The sequence below is a fragment of the Schistocerca nitens genome, chromosome 6 (assembly GCF_023898315.1).
Source record: "Schistocerca nitens isolate TAMUIC-IGC-003100 chromosome 6, iqSchNite1.1, whole genome shotgun sequence".
In the NCBI taxonomy this organism is placed as follows: Eukaryota; Metazoa; Arthropoda; class Insecta; order Orthoptera; family Acrididae; genus Schistocerca; species Schistocerca nitens.
The window spans coordinates 470046202-470067235 of NC_064619.1; the positions used below are offsets into that span (position 1 = coordinate 470046202).

Here is a 21034-nt window from a genome sequence, read left to right on the forward strand (position 1 = left end):
GAGCCTGATGCTTTGTGTAATCCATTAGGAGTTCTATCTGGTTGGAGTGCTCTTCTTCATGCACCATAAGATGGTTTGCTGAATATAGATGTAGGCCCAGATGTACTTAGATGTAAATAATGTTGCACCCCATTTTCTTTAGTTCTCAGATGAAATGTATTAAAAAGATCACAATCATTTGTTGGAAATTTTCATTGAAGTGAAAATTGTGTAATAAATCCAAAATTTATTTTCAGGATAGTAACTGGCTGGCAATGTGTAACTACTTAGATGGACTGTCCTTGAGTGGCATACTAAACTTCTTATTAAAAGAGATGACAAGGCTGCAGGATGAGCGTCGAGCACATGCATTTGCTTTACTTGCAGAACGTGAAAGAACTTTAAGAGAATGTGTAGAAGCTGAACGCCGACAAGCTGAAGAAAGAAGACGTAGAGAACATGATGAAGTTTTTAAACAGGTTCAGTCATATTCACTTATTTGTCTTGTTGAATTTATCCAATCTGAAATATCATATGTAGTACTCATTTACTCTGGCTTTAAACCAAGCATAGAACATTAACATTTTGTTTTTGTTATCTTCTAGTGTTCTATATAAGTCCTATATAGTGAGCTCAGGGTTTGTGCCACCTTTCATTTCATCTATTTGAACTATTTTGAATGAAGCATGTAACTAATATTTAATTGTAAAGAATATAATTCTAGTTATGAATCTAGGAAGTGAAGATGAGCTCTTCAAAATAAAGTGACATAAATAATGAAATATTATCAACTTAAAACAGAATTTGATATATTTTTGAGTTTTCAGTCAAATAAAAGAGTCACCCTGATACAATGTTTCATACTTTCCATTTTCTGGTTAAGTTTTGTATCCTGTAGGAAGTCATCTTTCATCTTTTTGGGACCACTCTGAGGAGGCTTTAGATATACCTTTGGAAGTTAACAGTCAGGAGTATTGGGGGAAGCTGTTAGTTGATATGAAGGGAACCCAAAAGTAAGGTCTCCAATAAATAATAATAAAAAAGAACAGAAATTTTATTGGCTGTAAATTGTACATAGTTATGAAGCTTGAACACTTTTCTATTTTTCCACATAATCACCATTTCGATCAATGAATTTTTGTAAATGCTGTAGCAGTTTTTGTATGCCTATGTCATACCAGCCTGCTGCCATGCTATTGAAGAAGCATTGGACCTCATCTTTCACCTTGTTGTCATCACTGAAGCACCTTGGTAGTCATTGGGCACAATCCGGACTATAGGGTGGATGGGTGATGACGTCCCATCCAAACTGTTGCAGAAGATCCATAGTTTGATGGGTGGTGCGGGGGTGAGTTTTGTCATGGAGAAGGCTTATGCGCTTGCTCAGCAATCCTCTTCTTTGGTTCTGAATCACCCATCTGAGTTTTTTTTTAGTGTCTGACAATAACTGTTGTCATTTATTGTTGTCCCAGAAACCATGAAGTTGACCAAAAATACCCCTTTCAATCCAAAAACACAGTAGCCCTGAATTTACCGGCAGACTGCGTTCTTTTAAATTTTCATGGCTTTAGTGAACCAGAATGCTGCCACTCACATGACTGTTGTTTGGTCTCAGGTGAGAAGTGGAAAGTCATGACTGTTGAATCCAAAAGGTTGTCATTTTCATCTGTATAACTTTGAAGAAATTGGCAGGGAATTTCAATGCATGGCTGTTTGTGATCTTCTGTCAGCATTCTTGTGACCCATCTTGCACACACCTTCCAAAATTTCAACACTTCAGTCAAAGTCCGGTGAATGATGCTCTGAGAAACCTCAGGAGCGACATTGCAGAGCTCATCAAGAGTGATCCACTGATCTTGAAGTGCAGATTGTTTAATCTCTGCAATTGTCTCTTCAGGACTTTGTGGTCTCCCACTTCTTTCCTCGTCATGAATTTCAGTACGACCACCTACAAACTCTCTACAATGCTTGTGGACATCTTTGACATCTGAACATAACTCTCCACACATTTCCCTCAATTTTTGATCGGTCTACTGCCTTTGCACTCAAAAACCGAATAACTGCGCAAACTTTGCACCTGTTGGTAGTGGTTAATGGGAGCTCCATTACAAATTGGCTGCCAAGCCAAGACTGAAAGCTCCAGCAGGTATGCGGTGGTTTCTGTAGAGAGTGGAGAGAGCATGAAAAGAACCAGTGAGGCCAACAGCCAGCTCTTTGTCCACAGCACTTTGGAGACCTTACTTTTTGGATTACCCTCATAGATCATATACTGAATCCCAAGAGTTACCAGAAAGTAACATTGACTCAACAGATTTTCTAAATTTTTTAATACAGTATTTCAACATGTTTCGTACTATCCATTTTCTTTAAAGTTTTTATGTCTTGCATGACATTATCTATTATATAAAACATCCTGGCAGATTAAACTGTGTGCCGGACCGAGACTCAAACTCGGGACCTTTGCGTTTTGCGGGCAAGTGCTCTACCATAGGTTCGCAGAAGAGCTTCTGTGAAGTTTGGAAGGTACAAGACGAGGTACTGGTAGGACTTGGGCTGTGAAGGCATGTTGTGAGTCATGCTTGGGTAGCTCAGATGGTAGAGCACTTGCTTGCGAAAGGCGAAGGTCCCAAGTTCGAGTCTTGGTCCAGCACACAGTTTTAATCTGCCAGGAAGTTTCATATCAGTGCACACTCTGCTCCAGAGTAAAAATCTCATTCTGGATCTATTATATATTTTGAATCACACTCCTTCTCTCTCAGGGGAGCATCATGTGCCTCTTTGGAAAGTGTCCTTAGCATTGAGATAGAAGCTGGGAGATGAGAGATCATACTTTGAGCCCCAAAGGCTACCAGATAGAACATTGGCTCCTGCCAGGATCACATCTACCACTTTGCTGCCACAACAACATTGTTCTGTGGATCAGTATCTACAAATCAAATCTTGGATTTTTCTGAGCTTTATATTACTTACATTCAACAAGACGCTAATGGACCACTTCCATCCTGTGTTAGTGTCAATATATTATTATGAAAGAGAGGAAAAAAGACAGAGAAATCATCACAGTGATAGTCCATCATGCTCTTGTTACTCTTTTCTAATGGGCAAAATCTCCTGCAGTGTAGAAAACTCTTAATAGTGTGAAACATGTCACTTCATTGCATACAAACATAAGATTTAACATTAAAATGATCAATAATCATTCTGTCATGTAATGCATGAGATAAGTAGACATAGTATGTGTTAAAACTTAGTATATTGGTTTGTTTACATGTGTGTTGAGCTGCCACTGATGAGTGCAGAGAAGCAATGGTGTAGAAATTTTGAGACTTAGCGCAGTACGAGGGTAAAGCAGTGTGCAAGGGTCTCTTTGAAAAGGACAAGACTTGATACCAACATACCATATGATCTATTTATTCCAAGTTTCCACAATGATTCACTGTTAGATATGGTGTAAGTGACTCTGTTGACTTGTCCTATGTAGTATTCAGTTGCTGTCAGCAAAAATGTTGAAATGGAAACATTTCTGTGCAATGATTTCATGAAGTTTCATAGTGGGCAGGAGTGTGAACCATTTTCTTAAGCCACTTTATTTAGCATATGGATATTACTCTCCTTCAGTGAGCATTGTGTTTCATAGACACAGCAATTTCAGACATGAAGAAAATTTTCATAGCGACGAAAGTTAGTCTGACCCCTACACCTCTTTCCCAAACAGTCATTAGCAATTACATACATTTCTTGTTGAGATAATGATTAAAGAATGATCCTCTCAATTCATTTAGTTTTCTCTTGGGACTCATACAGAAATTAATCCACAGATCTTACACAGGAGTTCTCATTTACTTATTTTATTTATATATTTATTCTCAGTAGACAAATATACAGATTTGTTTTCGAGTGTGGACATATTTTACACTTCCCTCATCACTTTGCAGCAACAATTACAAATAATAAACATAAAAAATATATAGCTTGATTACTGGTGCACATGAATAATATCTGTACAATTTAAAGTATTCTAGTCCTCTGAAAGAAATCCTTAATCCTACAAAAACATTTGTTGTTGTTGTTGTGGTCTTCAGTCCTGAGACTGGTTTGATGCAGCTCTCCATGCTACTCTATCCTGTGCAAGCTTCTTCATCTCCCAGTACCTACTGCAACCTACATCCTTCTGAATCTGCTTAGTGTATTGATCTCTTGGTCTCCCTCTACGATTTTTACCCTCCACGCTGCCCTCCAATGCTAAAGTTGTGATCCCTTGATGCCTCAAAACATGTCCTACCAACCGATCCCTTCTTTTAGTCAAGTTGTGCCACAAACTTCTCTTCTCCCCAATCCTATTCAATACCTCCTCATTAGTTACGTGATCTACCCACCTTATCTTCAGCATTCTTCTGTAGCACCACATTTCGAAAGCTTCTATTCTCTTCTTGTCCAAACTAGTTATCGTCCATGTCTCACTTCCATACATGGCTACACTCCATACAAATACTTTCAGAAACGACTTCCTGACACCTAAATCTATACTCGATGTTAACAAATTTCTCTTCTTGAGAAACGCTTTCCTTGCCATTGCCAGTCTACATTTTATATCCTCTCTACTTCGACCATCATCGGTTATTTTACTCCCTAAATAGCAAAACTCCATTACTACTTTAAGTGTCTCATTTCCTAATCTAATTCCCTCAGCATCACCCGACTTAATTTGACTACATTCCATTATCCTCGTTTTGCTTTTGTTGATGTTCATCTTATATCCTCCTTTCAAGACATTGTCCATTCCGTTCAACTGCTCTTCCAAGTCCTTTGCTGTCTCTGACAGAATTACAATGTCATCGGCGAACCTCAAAGTTTTTACTTCTTCTCCATGAATTTTAATACCTACTCCGAACTTTTCTTTTGTTTCCTTTACTGCTTGCTCAATATACAGATTGAATAACATCGGGGAGAGGCCACAACCCTGTCTCACTCCTTTCCCAACCACTGCTTCCCTTTCATGCCCCTCGACTCTTATAACTGCCATCTGGTTTCTGTACAAATTGTAAATAGCCTTTCGCTCCCTGTATTTTACCCCTGCCACCTTCAGAATTTGAAAGAGAGTATTCCAGTCAACATTGTCAAAAGCTTTCTCTAAGTCTACAAATGCTAGAAACGTAGGTTTGCCTTTTCTTAATCTTTCTTCCAAGATAAGTCGTAAGGTCAGTATTGCCTCACGTGTTCCAACATTTCTACGGAATCCAAACTGATCTTCCCCGAGGTCCGCTTCTACTAGTTTTTCCATTCGTCTGTAAAGAATTCGCGTTAGTATTTTGCAGCTGTGACTTATTAAACTGATAGTTCGGTAATTTTCACATCTGTCAACACCTGCTTTCTTTGGGATTGGAATTATTATATTCTTCTTGAAGTCTGAGGGTATTTCACCTGTCTCATACATCGTGCTCACTAGATGGTAGAGTTTTGTCATGACTGGCTCTCCCGAGGCCATCAGTAGTTCTAGTGGAATGTTGTCTACTCCCGGGGCCTTGTTTCGACTCAGGTCTTTCAGTGCTCTGTCAAACTCTTCACGCAGTATCTTATCTCCCATTTCGTCTTCATCTACATCCTCTTCCATTTCCATAATATTGTCCTCGAGTACATCTCCCTTGTATAAACCCTCTATATACTCCTTCCACCTTTCTGCCTTCCCTTCTTTGCTTAGAACTGGGTTTCCATCTGAGCTCTTGATATTCATACAAGTGGTTCTCTTCTCTCCAAAGGTCTCTTTAATTTTCCTGTAGGCAGTATCTATCTTACCCCTAGTGAGACAAGCCTCTACATCCTTACATTTGTCCTCTAGCCATCCCTGCTTAGCCATTTTGCACTTCCTGTCGATTTCATTTTTGAGACGTTTGTATTCCTTTTTGCCTGCTTCATTTACTGCATTTTTATATTTTCTCCTTTCATCAATTAAATTCAATATTTCTTCTGTTACCCAAGGATTTCTATTAGCCCTCGTCTTTTTACCTACTTGATCGTCTGCTGCCTTCACCACTTCATCCCTCAGAGCTACCCATTCTTCTTCTACTGTATTTCTTTCCCCCATTCCTGTCAATTGTCCCCTTATGCTCTCCCTGAAACTCTCTACAACCTCTGGTTCTTTCAGTTTATCCAGGTCCCATCTCCTTAAATTCCCACCTTTTTGCAGTTTCTTCAGTTTCAATCTGCAGTTCATAACCAATAGATTGTGGTCAGAATCCACATCTGCCCCAGGAAATGTCTTACAATTTAAAACCTGGTTCCTAAATCTCTGTCTTACCATTATATAATCTATCTGAAACCTGTCAGTATCTCCTGGCTTCTTCCATGTATACAGCCTCCTTTCATGATTCTTGAACCAAGTGTTAGCTATGATTAAGTTATGCTCTGTGCAAAATTCTACAAGGCGGCTTCCTCTTTCATTCCTTCCCCCCAATCCATATTCACCTACTATGTTTCCTTCTCTCCCTTTTCCTACTGACGAATTCCAGTCACCCATGACTATTAAATTTTCGTCTCCCTTCACTACCTGAATAATTTCTTTTATCTCGTCATACATTTCATCTATTTCTTCATCATCTGCAGAGCTAGTTGGCATATAAACTTGTACTACTGTAGTAGGCATGGGCTTTGTGTCTATCTTGGCCACAATAATGCGTTCACTATGCTGTTTGTAGTAGCTAACCCGCACTCCTATTTTTTTATTCATTATTAAACCTACTCTTGCATTACCCCTATTTGATTTTGTATTTATAACCCTGTAATCACCTGACCAAAAGTCTTGTTCCTCCTGCCACCGAACTTCACTAATTCCCACTATATCTAACTTTAACCTATCCATTTCCCTTTTCAAATTTTCTAACCTACCTGCCCGATTAAGTGATCTCTGTGTACACCTCTTCCTCCAACTATCTCTTTGTCCAACTCATCCTCCACTCTATCTGTCCATCATCCCCTCCCCCCCCCCCCTCTCTCTCTCTCTCTCTCTCTCTCTCTCTCTCTCTCTCTTCCACCCATTCCCTCCGTCCCTCCCTCCCCCCTCTATATCCACCTCCCCCTGTCTTTGCCCCACTCCTTCCCCCTACTTCTGTTCATACCCTTTTCCCCGCTCTCTGTCGATCTCTTTCTCCCCTCTTTTCCTTTTACATGTGCCCATTATCCCTATACACCTTCCGATTCCCTTCTGCATCTCTCCCTATTCGTCATCTTTCCATGCATCTCCTCTGCCCTGTCTCATTGACTGTCCCCCCCCCCCTCCCCCCCCCTCCCCCCCCCCCCCGTTGACTTTCTCTCTATCTATCCATCCCCCCTATCCATATATCTGTCCATTCACCCCACTGTCTGTCCAACTCCTCCTCCTCCCGTTTCTCTGTCCCTACCATTCTTCCCCCCTTCCCATTCCTATACTCACGTCTCTCTTTGTCCTTCAGCACCACTATCCATCTCAACTTTCCCCCAGCCATGAACATCTGTATATATAGTCCCCCCAAGACAAGTCAATAAAGTAGGCCAGCCAGCACTACTCCAACACAACATTCCTGTCATGCAGGGCAACCTACACATCAGAGATTTGAAACTGTTTTTTTCCCCTGACTTGTACGCTGCCCTGCAAAGCAGGCCAATAAAGTAAGCTGATACTATGCCAACACAACATGCCTATCATGCAGGACTATACAGTATATAGGGCAGACGCTCAAAAAAGACGTTTTTGCCTGTATTGCCGCACCTATTCTTTTACTGTGTGCTGTCAGGTGTATCTTGTACACAGTTTCACTATTTCGCATTCCCGTATTGAAACGAAAGCAGACATTTGATTTTTCTGGTGGACACTGTGCTCTGTGATCATCAGAGCACCACTCTACAATAATGAGTTCATGATGAGTAAATTTCTTAGATGGTGCGTTCTCTCATAAGCGCGCGTGTGATCCAGTGGTAGTCTACTGTAAACGAGCCGTCGATGCTTCTGGTGCGAGAGGTACGTGCCATTGCGGCGGCAAGTCTGCTGACGTGGCGTCGCCGCCAGGGGCTTCTTGGGTGTCGTTTGATGTGGCGGCGACTGTGGCGCTCATTAAAAGTATCGACTCGACTTGACCGCCGCGGGCCGCAATTACCGTCCGCAATTAGGGGCCTGTCTGCAGTTCTCTCCTTGCGGCGTCGACGGCGGCGCCAAATCTCGGCAAACAGGCCGTCGCTTCGCTTCACGGCGCCCCCTTTATTGGCAGGGGCTTCTGCGCTGCGGGGAGCAATTAAACTTGCAGGATTGTCTCGGCCGATCAAACAGCGCCGCCCGATCCCCTCGGCGGTTAGCGCTGCTTTCGACCTTAGCCTTGTCGCTGGCTCAACCCGAAGAGAGCCCTGTCTTCGGCGCACTTTAAAAGTTCCTCATATCTTCAAACTTCTGCCAGACTTCAGACATTTATTGCTTCAATTAGTCGCATCTTGCATCCTTCCAACTTCTTTATTTTGCGCTCGAATACTGACATTTCTGTCCTGTATCGATCGACTGTAGGAACGAATCAAGTAGCGTCTGTAGCAGAGTGCGACTGTAGTCATAGCGCTCACGAATCGGCCTGCCTAGCTACTTCTCATCCTTTCACACCTTACCAGGCTTCTCTTCAGTCTCACCTAAACCATTTAATAGGATGTTCGGAACCTGCAGTTAGCGGCCAAGGAAAAGTCCAGTCTTCATCTTTAGCTTCATATCGTGACTTTTTCTTAGCTCAGACTTTCCACCTCTCCATTTTATTTCCATGAATATTTCTATTTTAACGAAGATTAAAAGTCATCGAAGTGCTTCTGTGAAAAAAGTACATTTAATTTATCGATGAATGTGTAATAGATACCATGATAAAAACGAGTAAGTTATCGCCAGCGGAAGTACTACATCAGCGTGGGACAAAGCGAATGAAATAAATTTTAAACGGTAATGATGAAATAATTCGACAAGCAAATAAGGATTCTATGTAGAAAGTACGATTTCTGTAGCTCTACAAAAGCAATTTAGTGCATTCAAAGGGAAACTAGCGTCATTCTTGTTGAGGGCAACACTGTACAGTGTCGTTGTTTGGAAAAGACTTCACTTGTTGAGAAAAACTGAAAAAATAGAACGTCTATAAGAAATTTGAAAGCGCATATTATTCTCCTTTCTGCAGAATGAATATAAAATAGTAAGAGGCAAATACATCCTGTGCACACTGCTTCTCATGTAGCTCCAAATTGCACCGCTATTCTTACAAACACACACGTTGCTCTACATGTCACGAGCAACAACTACATACGATGCAAGACGCCTTCTTTACGCTGTAAATCAATAACACCATCGGCTGCATGTGAACGTAGTTTCCCTTGAACCCATGTACTGTTCTTACATACAATATCAGCTCCTTTGTGGTGGACATTGAAAGTGACACTTTCGTAAGAATCGCCCTGATTTCAACGAGTGACAACTTTATAATCGAATCCTTGGAATCAGCTGACATGACAGCTGTGTAAGTTTGGTTACTATATTCAGAGTATTCTAACCAGAAAGAAATTGCACACTCAGAATACAGCTTACAGTGAGCAGCTATTCCTGAAGAGAAGAGTTTCGTCGAGGGTGCTCTCTACAGCCTGTTCGTTGCATGGGCTGGAGCGGAACCATATTCTTCCGTAGATGACAGGTATAACTTTTATGACTGGTTATTGAGAGAGCTACAGACGGATGGGGACCTTGCCGTTGGTGGGGAGGCTTGCGTGCCTCAGCGATACAGATGGCCGTACCGTAGGTGCAACCACAACGGAGGGGTATCTGTTGAGAGGCCAGACAAACATGTGGTTCCTGAAGAGGGGCAGCAGCCTTTTCAGTAGTTGCAGGGGCAACAGTCTGGATGATTGACTGATCTGGCCTTGTAACATTAACCAAAACGGCCTTGCTGTGCTGGTACTGCGAACGGCTGAAAGCAAGGGGAAACTACAGCCGTAATTTTTCCCGAGGACATGCAGCTCTACTGTATGATTAAATGATGGTGGCGTCCTCTTGGGTAAAATATTCCGGAGGTAAAATAGTCCCCCATTCGGATCTCCGGGCGGGGACTACTCAAGAGGACGTCGTTATCAGGAGAAAGAAAACTGGCGTTCTACGGATCGGAGCGTGGAATGTCAGATCACTTAATCGGGCAGATAGGTTAGAAAATTTGAAATTTGACAAAAACATTTATTGGTAAGAAACTCCTTTAAGGCCATTTCAAAGCAAGTTACACATGATCTTTTCAGTGTTTTTGGAAGTTTGTTAAAAAATTTGATTGCATGTTAAAGGGATTGTTGTCTGTACTTGATGTATTATATCTTTCCAGGTGATAATCGTAGTCCCTTCTAGTATTGTAAATGAGCACATCTCTATTTAGACTATTGTGCTGCCTGTATTTTAAAATTTGTTGAACAGTTTTATAAGCATATAGTGATGGCAGTGTTAGTAGATTCTTGCTTTTGAAAATCCCTTTGCAAAAGGCATTATAACCGAGCATACATGCTTGACAGCCACACACCTCCATACTTCAGTTCCCTATGTGAGGTGTGAAAATGCTAAAATGTAGTGAATATTACTCATTTGCTCAAAATGAAATACTAATGACATTGTCCTCATTGCATAAATTTATTTTTTTCTCAGTAATGTTTCCCACTTTGTGTGTGACTTGTATGATCTGGTATCTGTCTTGTAGGTTTGACAGTTAGAGACTTTTAGCTATTCCTCTGATACCATAAATTTCCAGTTTATCAAGTAGCAGCTTACAGCATACTGCACCAAATGCACATGATACATCCAGGAACAAATATGCCACCGTTTCTTTCTTATCTTATTTCATAAATATTGTATGTACTAGGTCACATACGGCAGATGATGAGTAGCCTTTCCTAAAACCATGTTGGTATTCTCATAACACTTTTTCCTTGGCAATAAATTTTTCTAATTTTAGTGCAAAAATTTTTCCTAATATGTTGCTTAGGGCCAGAATTAAGCTGGTGAATCGGTAGTGTTTTACTTTGTGGTTACTACCTTTTTTGTGTAATGGCTGGACTATTGTATATTTAATTCAGATGAAGATACATCTATAATCAAACTTTCGTTGAAGTAGTGGACCAGAACAGGAACGAACGAATGCATGTTTTTAAGATAATGGAGGAAATTTCATCCAGTCTAGTAGAGACTTTGTTTTGCATTTTATTTATAATTCTCTCTATTTCAGTTGTAACTTTTTCATACATGTACACTGATTTTCTTTATCTGGTAAGGAGTATTGTAGTCATCAGCACCAGAGTTCACATGTATTCTACCTGAGATAATAAAGCAGGTAAAGCATGTCAAGTAGGTTTGCCGTCTGTGTATACCACACCATCTAATCTAGGGAGGAAGGCTCACTGTGTCACATTTGACATTCTATTGTGGTGTGCAGGATACCTTTCATTCTTGCTAAGTTACAGGGTCCCATGATTACAATGATTACACCAAATGCTAATACAGACAGAACACAACTGAGACCATATGCACCTAGGACAGAAGCACAACCAAAGCTACATAATCAAAGACACAGATAATGTGGATAACAACCTGTACTATGCAACACTCCCTCTGTTGTTTTCTGATATTAAATAAACAATTGATAACAATTTTCAATCGGTTTAAGGTTTTCATTTGAAAGTGATTTTTTGAACTTGCCTGATAGTTAAGGACAGGAAAAAAAATGATTTTATATCCAATTTCTGTTTTATTTTTTCAGCTATCAGAGTTACTTTTTGGCATCATTTACAGCCACCTTGTTTCTCTTTTCAGTTATTTGTTTTTGTACTGTTTAACCACTTTTCAGTGTTATAGTGAAAATGAAACTGTACCTGTCATTTACATTGTATTTATTACAACATACACATCATATTTATTTATGTTACACTGACCTGAGGAGGAAAAAGGGAAAAACATTTATGTTGTACTTGATAATCAAAGAAAATGCAAGTAGTATTGTCATTATTTCTAGGTTAACTTCCAAGGCATTGTGCTACCAATCTTGCCAGTCTGTCAGGACTTCACTGTAGTTGGAAAATAGCCTCTCATTTGTCTACATTGGGATGGCTGCATCCAAATAGTTTTCAGTGCCACAGCTACAAACTACTGATTATTGACTCCTGTTTCCTGCAGATGTTTGACTATGTCAATATTTCATGAATGTGTGGACACATGCTTCTCAGCAGAATAGTGAAGAGATTTATAACCCCTTCAGAGTATCTGCACTGATGAGGCCAATCATTCCAATTACAGATTGCATTATCCTTGGCATGTCTACATTACTATGGATCAAGTTTATTGTCCTTGGGTTAAAACATGAATTCTGAAGATGCAACCTAGTGCACTTCAGTGCCTCATTAACTTCTGCATAAAGTACTTACCTATTTGTCCTTTTAAAATTTTATTTATTTCATCACTAAAAATTGCTTTGCCCATAATACTGCAACATTCTTCAGGCTGTTTTAATTTTATATAAGCAGAGTGTAATATTTTGAAGTCTCTAAGAAAATAATCCTATTAAGTCACGTGCATCATCCAATAGCAACCTGTCAAACTCAAAGCCTGCATTAAACAGCTCAAACTGTGCAAGAATTCAGTCATTTCTTCAAAATGTTCTGCCATATAAGTGGCTGTGGAGAGCCCATGAGTTCCAGCGTGTTTAAACTGGTCGGGGGAAACCATTGCATCTCTATTTTGTTTTTCCTTCAGATACTGCAGATACCCCTTTCTGGTATTCAAGAAAGCAGTCTTAAATTGCCTATTATCATGTTCAACTAAGTTACTTCATGAAATGTTTTCAGTGAGAGTCAGTTTACATGCCCAGCACTGAACATGGTTTGAAAGATCACGTATAAATGTTTTCACTACTGCTTCCATATTAATGCACTGTATATTGTATTTCCACTCAGCAGTGCTCATCAGCATGTGTAAACTCTACAAAGCATGCCAATACTACCTGCACAACATAAACTCCTCCCACTCTTTTTGATCATCTTCTCCTCCTCTCTCTCTTTGAATTTCTTCATCCTCTTCTCTCTTTCCATCCCTTCTTTGCCCCTCTCTCTGTCCAGCTCTTCTGCCCCCCCCCCTCGCCCCCCCCACTCCTCCCTCGCACACTCCAGCCCCCACCCCCTGATCTCATTCTACCATCTTAGCCTTCTTCACACTCACTGTCTCCATCTTCTCCTCCTCTTCTTTTCTCTGTCATCCATCATCCTCCTCCTCTCTCACTACCCTTCCCCCCCCCCACCCTCCCCAGCCAGGTCCATCTGCATGTGTAGTCCCTGCAAGATTCATACATACTATAAAAATGGATGTGTGTGTGTGTGTGTGTGTGTCATGCGCGCCTCCTAATTGAGTGGACTGATTCAGCTAGACTTGGTACATATATCCCTTAATGTCAGGCTACAATCACTGTTGGAGATAAAAAACACCTACCTATCATAGTTCAGGAGCTCTGATATACTGTGTGAATAAAAGTAGCCGGACACCTAGCTGAAAATGACTTACAAGTTCGTGGTGCTCTCCATCGGTAATGCGGGAATTCAATTTGCTGTTGGCCCACCCTTAACCTTGATGACAGCTTCCACTCTCGCAGGCATACGTTCAATCTGATGCTGGAAGGTTTGTTGGGGAATGGCAGCCCATTCTTCACAGAGTGCAACACTGAGGAGAGGTATCAGTGTCGGTCAGTGAGGCCTGGCACGAAGTTGGTGTTCCAAAACGTCCCAAAGGTGTTATATAGGATTCAGGGATGTTATTGTTGTGTAACCACTCCATCACAGGCCATTATGAACAGGTGCTCGATCATGTTGAAAAATGCAGTCACCACCTCCTGAATTGCTCTTCAACAGTGGGAAGCAAGGAGGTGTTTAAAACATCAATGTAGGCCTATGCTGTGATACTGCCACACAAAATAAGAAGGGGTGTAAGCCCTCTCCGTGAAAAACATGACCACACCGTAACACCATGACCTCCAAATTTTATTGTTGGCACTACACATGCTGGCAAATGACGTTCGCCAGGCGTTCACCATACCCACAGCCTGCCATCGTATTGCCACATTGTGAACCGTGATTCGTCACTCCACTTAATGTTTTTCCACTGTTCAATCGTCCAATGTTTACACGCCTTACACCAAGCAAGGCGTCATTTGGCATTTACCGGTGTGATGTGTGGCTTATGAGCACCCACTCAACCATGAAATCCATGTTTTCTCACCTCCCGCCTAACTGTCATAGTACTTGCAGTGGATCCTGATGCAGTTTGGAATTCCTGTGTGATGGTCTGGATAAATGTCTGCCTATTACACATTACGACCCTCTTCAACTGTCATCGGTCTCTGTCAGTCAACAGCTAAAGTCAGCCTGTGCACTTTTGTGGTGTACGGGTCCCTTCACGTTTCCACTATCACATCAGAAACAGTGGACCTAGGGATGTTTAGGAGTGTGGAAATCGCTCATACAGACGTATGATAGTGACACCCAATCACCTGACCACGTTCAAAGTCCATGAGTTCCACAGAGTGCCCCATTCGACTCTCTCACGATGTCTAATGACTACTGAGGTCACCCCTATGGGTACCTGGCAGTAGGTGCCAGCACAATGCACCTAATATGGAAAACGTATGTTTTTGGGGGTTTCCAGATACTTTTGATCACATAGTCTATAATAAACAATAAAATGAGTGAAAAACTGCTGCTTTATGTGTGACATGCTACTAACTTTATTTTGCTATAATTTTCACAGAGAGTATCCACATATGATGCTAAATGCACATAAAAACTGTATAATGGTACCACACATAGCTCAGGAGATATGATGCTTTGTGCTTGATAGTTAAATTTGTTACTTCTTTGCTACTAAGTACTCACAACATATTTTGCAGACAGTATCCACATATGCTGCCGAAAGTACATAAAAAAGTATGTCATTGAATAACACTTACATCAGGAGACGCGACATTATAGACACTGACATGTGTGAAAAACTGCCACATCATGGACAATGTTTAAATTTATTACTTCTTTGTTCCTAACTCTATTTGCAACATATTTTGCAGGCAGTACTCATACACTGAAGAGCCAAAGTAACTGGTACACCTGCCTAAAATTGTGTAGGGCCCCCGCGAGAATGCAGAAGTGCCGCAACACCACATGATATGCACTCGACTAATGTCTGAAGTAGTGCTGGAGGGAATTGACACCATGAATCCGGCAGGTCTGTCCATAAATCTGTAAGAGTATGAGGGGGTGGCAGCACATTGAACAGCACATTGCAAGGCATCTCAGATATGCCCAATAATGTTCACTTTTGGGGAGTTTGGTGGCCAGCAGAAGTGTTTAGACTCAGAAGAGTGTTCCTGGAGCCACTTTGTAGCAATTCTGGACATGTGGGGTGTCTCATTGTCCTGCTGGAATTGCGTAAGGCCATCAGAATGCATACTGGACATGAGTGGATGCAGGTGACCACACAGGATGCTTACGTATGTGTCACCTGTCATAGTCGTATCTAGATGTATCAGGGGTCTCAAATCACTCCAGCTGCACATGCCCCACACCATTACAGAGCCTCCATAAGCTTGAACAGTCCCCTGGTGACACGCATGATTCATGGATTCATGAGGTTGTCTACATACCTGTGCACATCCATCCTCTCGATACAATTTGAAACGAGACTCGTCCGACCAGGCAACATGTTTCCAGTCACCAACAATCCAGTGTCGGTGTTGACAGGCCCAGGCAAGGTGTAAAGCTTTGTGTTGTACATTCATCTAGGGTACATGAGTGGGCCTTTGGCTCCAAAAGCCCATATCAATGATGTTTTGTTGAATGGTTTACATGCTGACACTTGTTGATGGTGCAGCAATTTATGTAAAGGCTACACTTCAGTCACATTGAACGATTCTCTTCAGCCATCGTTGGTTCCTTTCTTTCAGGATCTTTCTCCAGCTGCGGCAATGTTGCAGATTTGATCTTTTGTTGGATTCCTGATATTCATGTTGCACTTGTGTAATGATCATACAGGAAAATCCCCACTTCATCGCTACCTCGGAGATGCTGTGTCCTATCGCCCATGTGCTAACTCTAACACCACATTCAAACTCACATAAATGTTGACAACTTGTCATTGTAGCAGCAGTAACCAATCTAACAACTGCGCCAGACACTTGTTGTCTTATGTAGGTGTTGCCGACTGCAACGCCATAATCTGCCTGCTTACATATCTCTGTATCTGAATACGTTCACCTATACCAGTTTCTTTGGTGCTTCAGTGTATATGCAGCTGACTGTACCTATACAAATATATCATTGTCCAGTACATAGATCAAGAGATACAATGTCATAAACATTGAAATGCATGAAAAAATGCTGTATCGTGTATGAAGTTTTAATACATTTTTTCTTTACTGATAACACACTCCTATAGTAGAGTCAACTTAAGGAAATCGCTGACACCTAGCAGGCCTTTCAACAGCTTTCAACTGCAAAGCACAAATGGCTGTAGGCAAAAACAATAGCCATTCATAGAGCTATGAAGAGGCATTGCCGTAGAGGCCTTTACAAAATCACATTGTAGACATGTGAAGCAGCTACATCCAGCATACAAAAATATTAGGTTTCTTAATTTGAATACTGTACTTACAAGTTTGTGTATTATACATAATTCTTTATATGTCTGTTTCATAATTTGAAAGGTGCTCCCACAAATACATGAAAATGAAATTATTTCAACATTACTCTATAAAAACAATTCTTTTTATTTACTAATAGAAAACTGGCAAAATGAATATCCAAGAAATGCCAGTTTTTTCTGGCTAGTAGATTGTTAAAGCAGGCCGATAATGTAAGGGGTAATCAAATGAAAATGAGGCAGATGGAAAAAGTAAGTAAACTGTTTATTATTTCACAAGTAATCATCACACCTATTAATATATTTATCCCAATGTGAGACGAGATGGTCAATGTCTTCATGGAAAAATATGTGCGGTTGCCTACAGAACCATGATTGCAGCCAGGTGTGCACCTCTTCATCCTAAGCAAATCAGTGGCCACCTCCAAAAATATGTAAATTGCATGGGGAGAGATCATGACTGCACAACATAACTTCTGCAGCATAATCAAACCAGTCTTAGCATCAGTGGGCCTGCCCACATGCTGCAAAGGTTGTTTTGAGGTTTGGAGATAACCTTCTTGTGATTGACATCAAGTCATAGTCTTGGTAAATGGGAAAATTATTTCTGCAGTGGAACATGATTTGTTCCTGCACCCATACTTTGTTGTCAGAGCAGCAGCAACTTGCAACAGATTTATGAATCATGACTTTTATTCTTTATTTGTGCTACAGGAGCACAGGATTACATAGGAAACTTCATATGTTGATACAAATGGAATGCAACTGAGACAATGTGCGTCTAGACCAGGAGCATTACCAAAAATATATAATCAAAGATAACACATATACACATAAAAGGACAATCAAAGATAATCAGCACAACGGGCTACACGACACAATAAAGAGAAATTAATTATGGCAGTGAGCTGCCAAAACATCCTGCCAGCTGTCAGTGTAGTATTATTTCTTGAAGTTTGTGTAACTGTTAAGGGTAATCTGCCCACCAGATAGGGGCTTCTAAGACTAGCTGCATATTGTTTCTGTACACAAGTGGAATGGATATGACACTGGCATTCAGCTCCTCCCATATTCTATCAGCTATATTATATAATACATTTTACTTGAAGTCACTTCAAACACTAAGCCAATAGTATTATGGCAAAGCACATACATTTTGAGTAGAAAAGGTGTCATTATAAAACGTGGATGAAAGCCTTTTCAGTTAGGTGGCTCAGCAGTAAAACAGTGTCTCTGAGCCAACAGTCATACCAGTATCTAGTTCCTTTTTTCGTCTGTTGCAGCTTTGATGTGCTAACTAAACCTATTTTGTTGTATATGAGGAAAGGCGAAAAGAGTGATGATTCTTATGAGATTTATTTTCTTTTCAGCTGATGAAAGTAAGCCAAGATACAGTGGACACATATTTGGAGGACATTATATTAGAATCAATGGATTGGATGCCAAAATCACAAGCTCGAGAATACATCAAGGAAGTTGCCAAGAAAATTGATCGAGCAGCTGAAGAAGCACATATTAGGTATCTACATTGGCCTCTCATTCCAGATTCATATAAAATTATAAGCAGTTATGCGTAGATAGCACATTTTTGTGTTTTACATTGCTTTTTTCTGTATTTATAATATTTTGATCAATACGTCAGGTGAAAGTAAACTTGCGTAAAGTGTCCAGGAACTTACATTTTTCAGCTTGCAAAAATTTCATTACTTTAATTACAAAAGCAACATAATTTTCCATCCTGATAGACAAGACCAAGTCAAGATTAGAGTTTTAAATAACATATGAAATATTACAAAATGTGACACATATAGAAATTACAGTAATGAATATTGTAATCAATATTCTTAATTTCAGTAACAGCAGGTACTATCAAAGTTTCTGGCAGCATGTCAAACTTAAGATAATCCATCATATTGTTTTCATTCACCAAAAAAAATTTTCATTAGAGCACTACATTCATAACTGGCACTGGTGTACCTTAGGTATGTGGCACCCGTGGCAAGAATTTAAAATGGCGCCCTCTAAAGATTTCCCCAGGAAGCAAAGAATGCACCCCCTTATCCCTTAAAACCCACATCCTTTCGTCGTTCCCTCTCCTTCCCTCTTTCCTGATGAGGCAACAGTTTGTTGCGAAAGGTTGAATTCTGTGTGTATGTTTGTGTTTGTTTGTGTGTCTGTCGACCTGCCAGCACTTTCATTTAAACAAACACAAACATACACACAAAATTCAAGCTTTCGCAACAAACTGTTGCCTCTCAGGAAAGAGGGAAAGATGAAAGGCTGTGGGTTTTAAGGGAAAGGGTAAGGAGTCATTCCAATCCCAGGAGCGGAAGGACTTACCTTAGGGGGAAAAAAGGCGAAAGCTTGAATTTTGTGTGTATGTTTGTGTTTGTTTGTGTGTCTGTCATCCTGCCAGCACTTTCATTTGGTAAGTCACATCATCTTTGTTTTTAGATATATTTTTCCTATGTGGAAATTTTCCCTCTATTATAACCATATATATATATATATATATATATATATATATATATATATATATATATATATATATATATATATATATATATATATATATATATAACAGAGGGAAACATTCCACGTGGAAAAAATATATCTAAAAAGAAAGATGATGAGACTTACCAAACAAAAGCGCTGGCAGGTCGATAGACACACAAACAAACACAAATATACACACAAAATTCAAGCTTTCGCAACAAACTGTTGCCCCATCAGGAAAGAGGGAAGGAGAGGGAAAGACGAAAGGATGTGGGTTTTAAGGGAGAGGGTAAGGAGTCATTCCAATCCCGGGAGCGGAAAGACTTACCTTAGGGGGAAAAAAGGACAGGTATACACTCGCACACACACACATATCCATCCACACATACAGACACGGACCAGGTGAATCTGATGGAACCAAAGGAGTTGAGGTTGGAGAGGAAATTCTGGAGTTCCTCTTCACTGTGAGTCCAGATCATGAAGATGTCATCAATAAATCTGTACCAAACTTTGGGTTGGCAGGCCTGGGTAACCAAGAACGCTTTTCCCACGTGGAGTGTTTCCCTCTATTATATTCATATCATTAATCTGAACCCAACAATTACGTTTGTTATTGTCACTGTTGCATTTCGAAATCTTTTCTGGCGTCTTATTTTCTCTTTCTGTTTTTGCCAGTAGTTTCACTTTGTATTCACCTTCTCCTTTTTACCGTAATCTACTATACAATTTTATCCCGCCTATATATACTCAATAATACGTAACTCACTTCCAAACCATAACCAAAAAAAATTTTTTCCACTTTCAACACTACCGCTGCTATAAAATCCACCGTTTCTAGTTCACAAACAGTTCCTTTCACCTATTAAACAACCATTTCAGCTAGTTCTAATAACTTTCTCTTTATTTCCATTTCACTCCTTTTAATACATTTATACGCAGTTTTTTCGAAATTTTCCCGAATTTCTCCGTGCTTTAACGTGTTTTGGCGGCAACACAACCACCTAACCTTTGTGCACATCGTTGTCTACCAACCCAAGTCCAACATAGCCCAGCTGTAACCAACACTTTTTCGCATTTTTTCACACCAGATCTCCAGTTACTTTCCAGTTCACCTTTATCTCTCCCCATATATTTTATTTTCATTTTCATTTCAGCCTCATGTTACGCTTTCCACCTTCTAATACCATGTCACCCTCACAACACCCCCACAACGACCCCATTAAGTTTTATTTACATTCCCTCCGCAAACATGCCTTCGCCCTAGCCAGATTACACTCCTATATTCTATTTTCTCAGGCTTGTCTGACATTTGGCATTACCCCCAAAGGCCACACACTTAAAGTTCCCATCTCTGGCTGCAACCCTTCTTTCCATCAGTCCCTATACCAGTTCCAAACTGAACAATCCATTGCCCTCACGCACCTAATCCTTCACCTACACATCAACTCAGCCAATGAACACATCCGTCAACTCCTATCCTTAATAAAAGTCCACAATCTTTCCTCTCCCACATCCACACCGGCTGTTCAGAGCATCCTCCTACAGGCCAACCACACATTAGAACAGCATGCCCCCCTCCACCTCAAAAAACTATCCAATCTCCTGGTTTCCCACCTCCGGAAAGGCAACTCACTCACCCTTCACAACCTTTCCAGCAAACCTCAACCTCCTCTCATTGCACACAAACCCAGTCTCTCCCATCTACTCAATCTCCCACTTCCAGCTCCACTCCCTCCAAAACCTCAAAATTCCAATCAACACAATCTGGAACCACAACACCCTAATTCAGTAGTTAACCTTTCCTCCAAACCTCTCTCCCAATCCGAAACCTCTGTCCTATCCAAAGGCCTCACCTTCATCCCCACTCCCAGATTCAGC

At 40.6% G+C, this 21034-nt stretch overlaps 1 protein-coding gene across 2 annotated transcripts in view; it reads left to right on the forward strand.

The window, feature by feature from the left end:
- Window positions 1–21034, forward strand: part of LOC126262397 (cilia- and flagella-associated protein 91-like) — a 343692-nt gene that overhangs the window by 233694 nt on the left and 88964 nt on the right. For both annotated transcript variants that reach the window (XM_049959011.1, XM_049959012.1), the window contains exons 12-13: window positions 237–458; window positions 18031–18179. In XM_049959011.1, the coding sequence (XP_049814968.1) occupies window positions 237–458; window positions 18031–18179 (371 nt within the window). The remainder of the gene's footprint in view (window positions 1–236; window positions 459–18030; window positions 18180–21034) is intronic.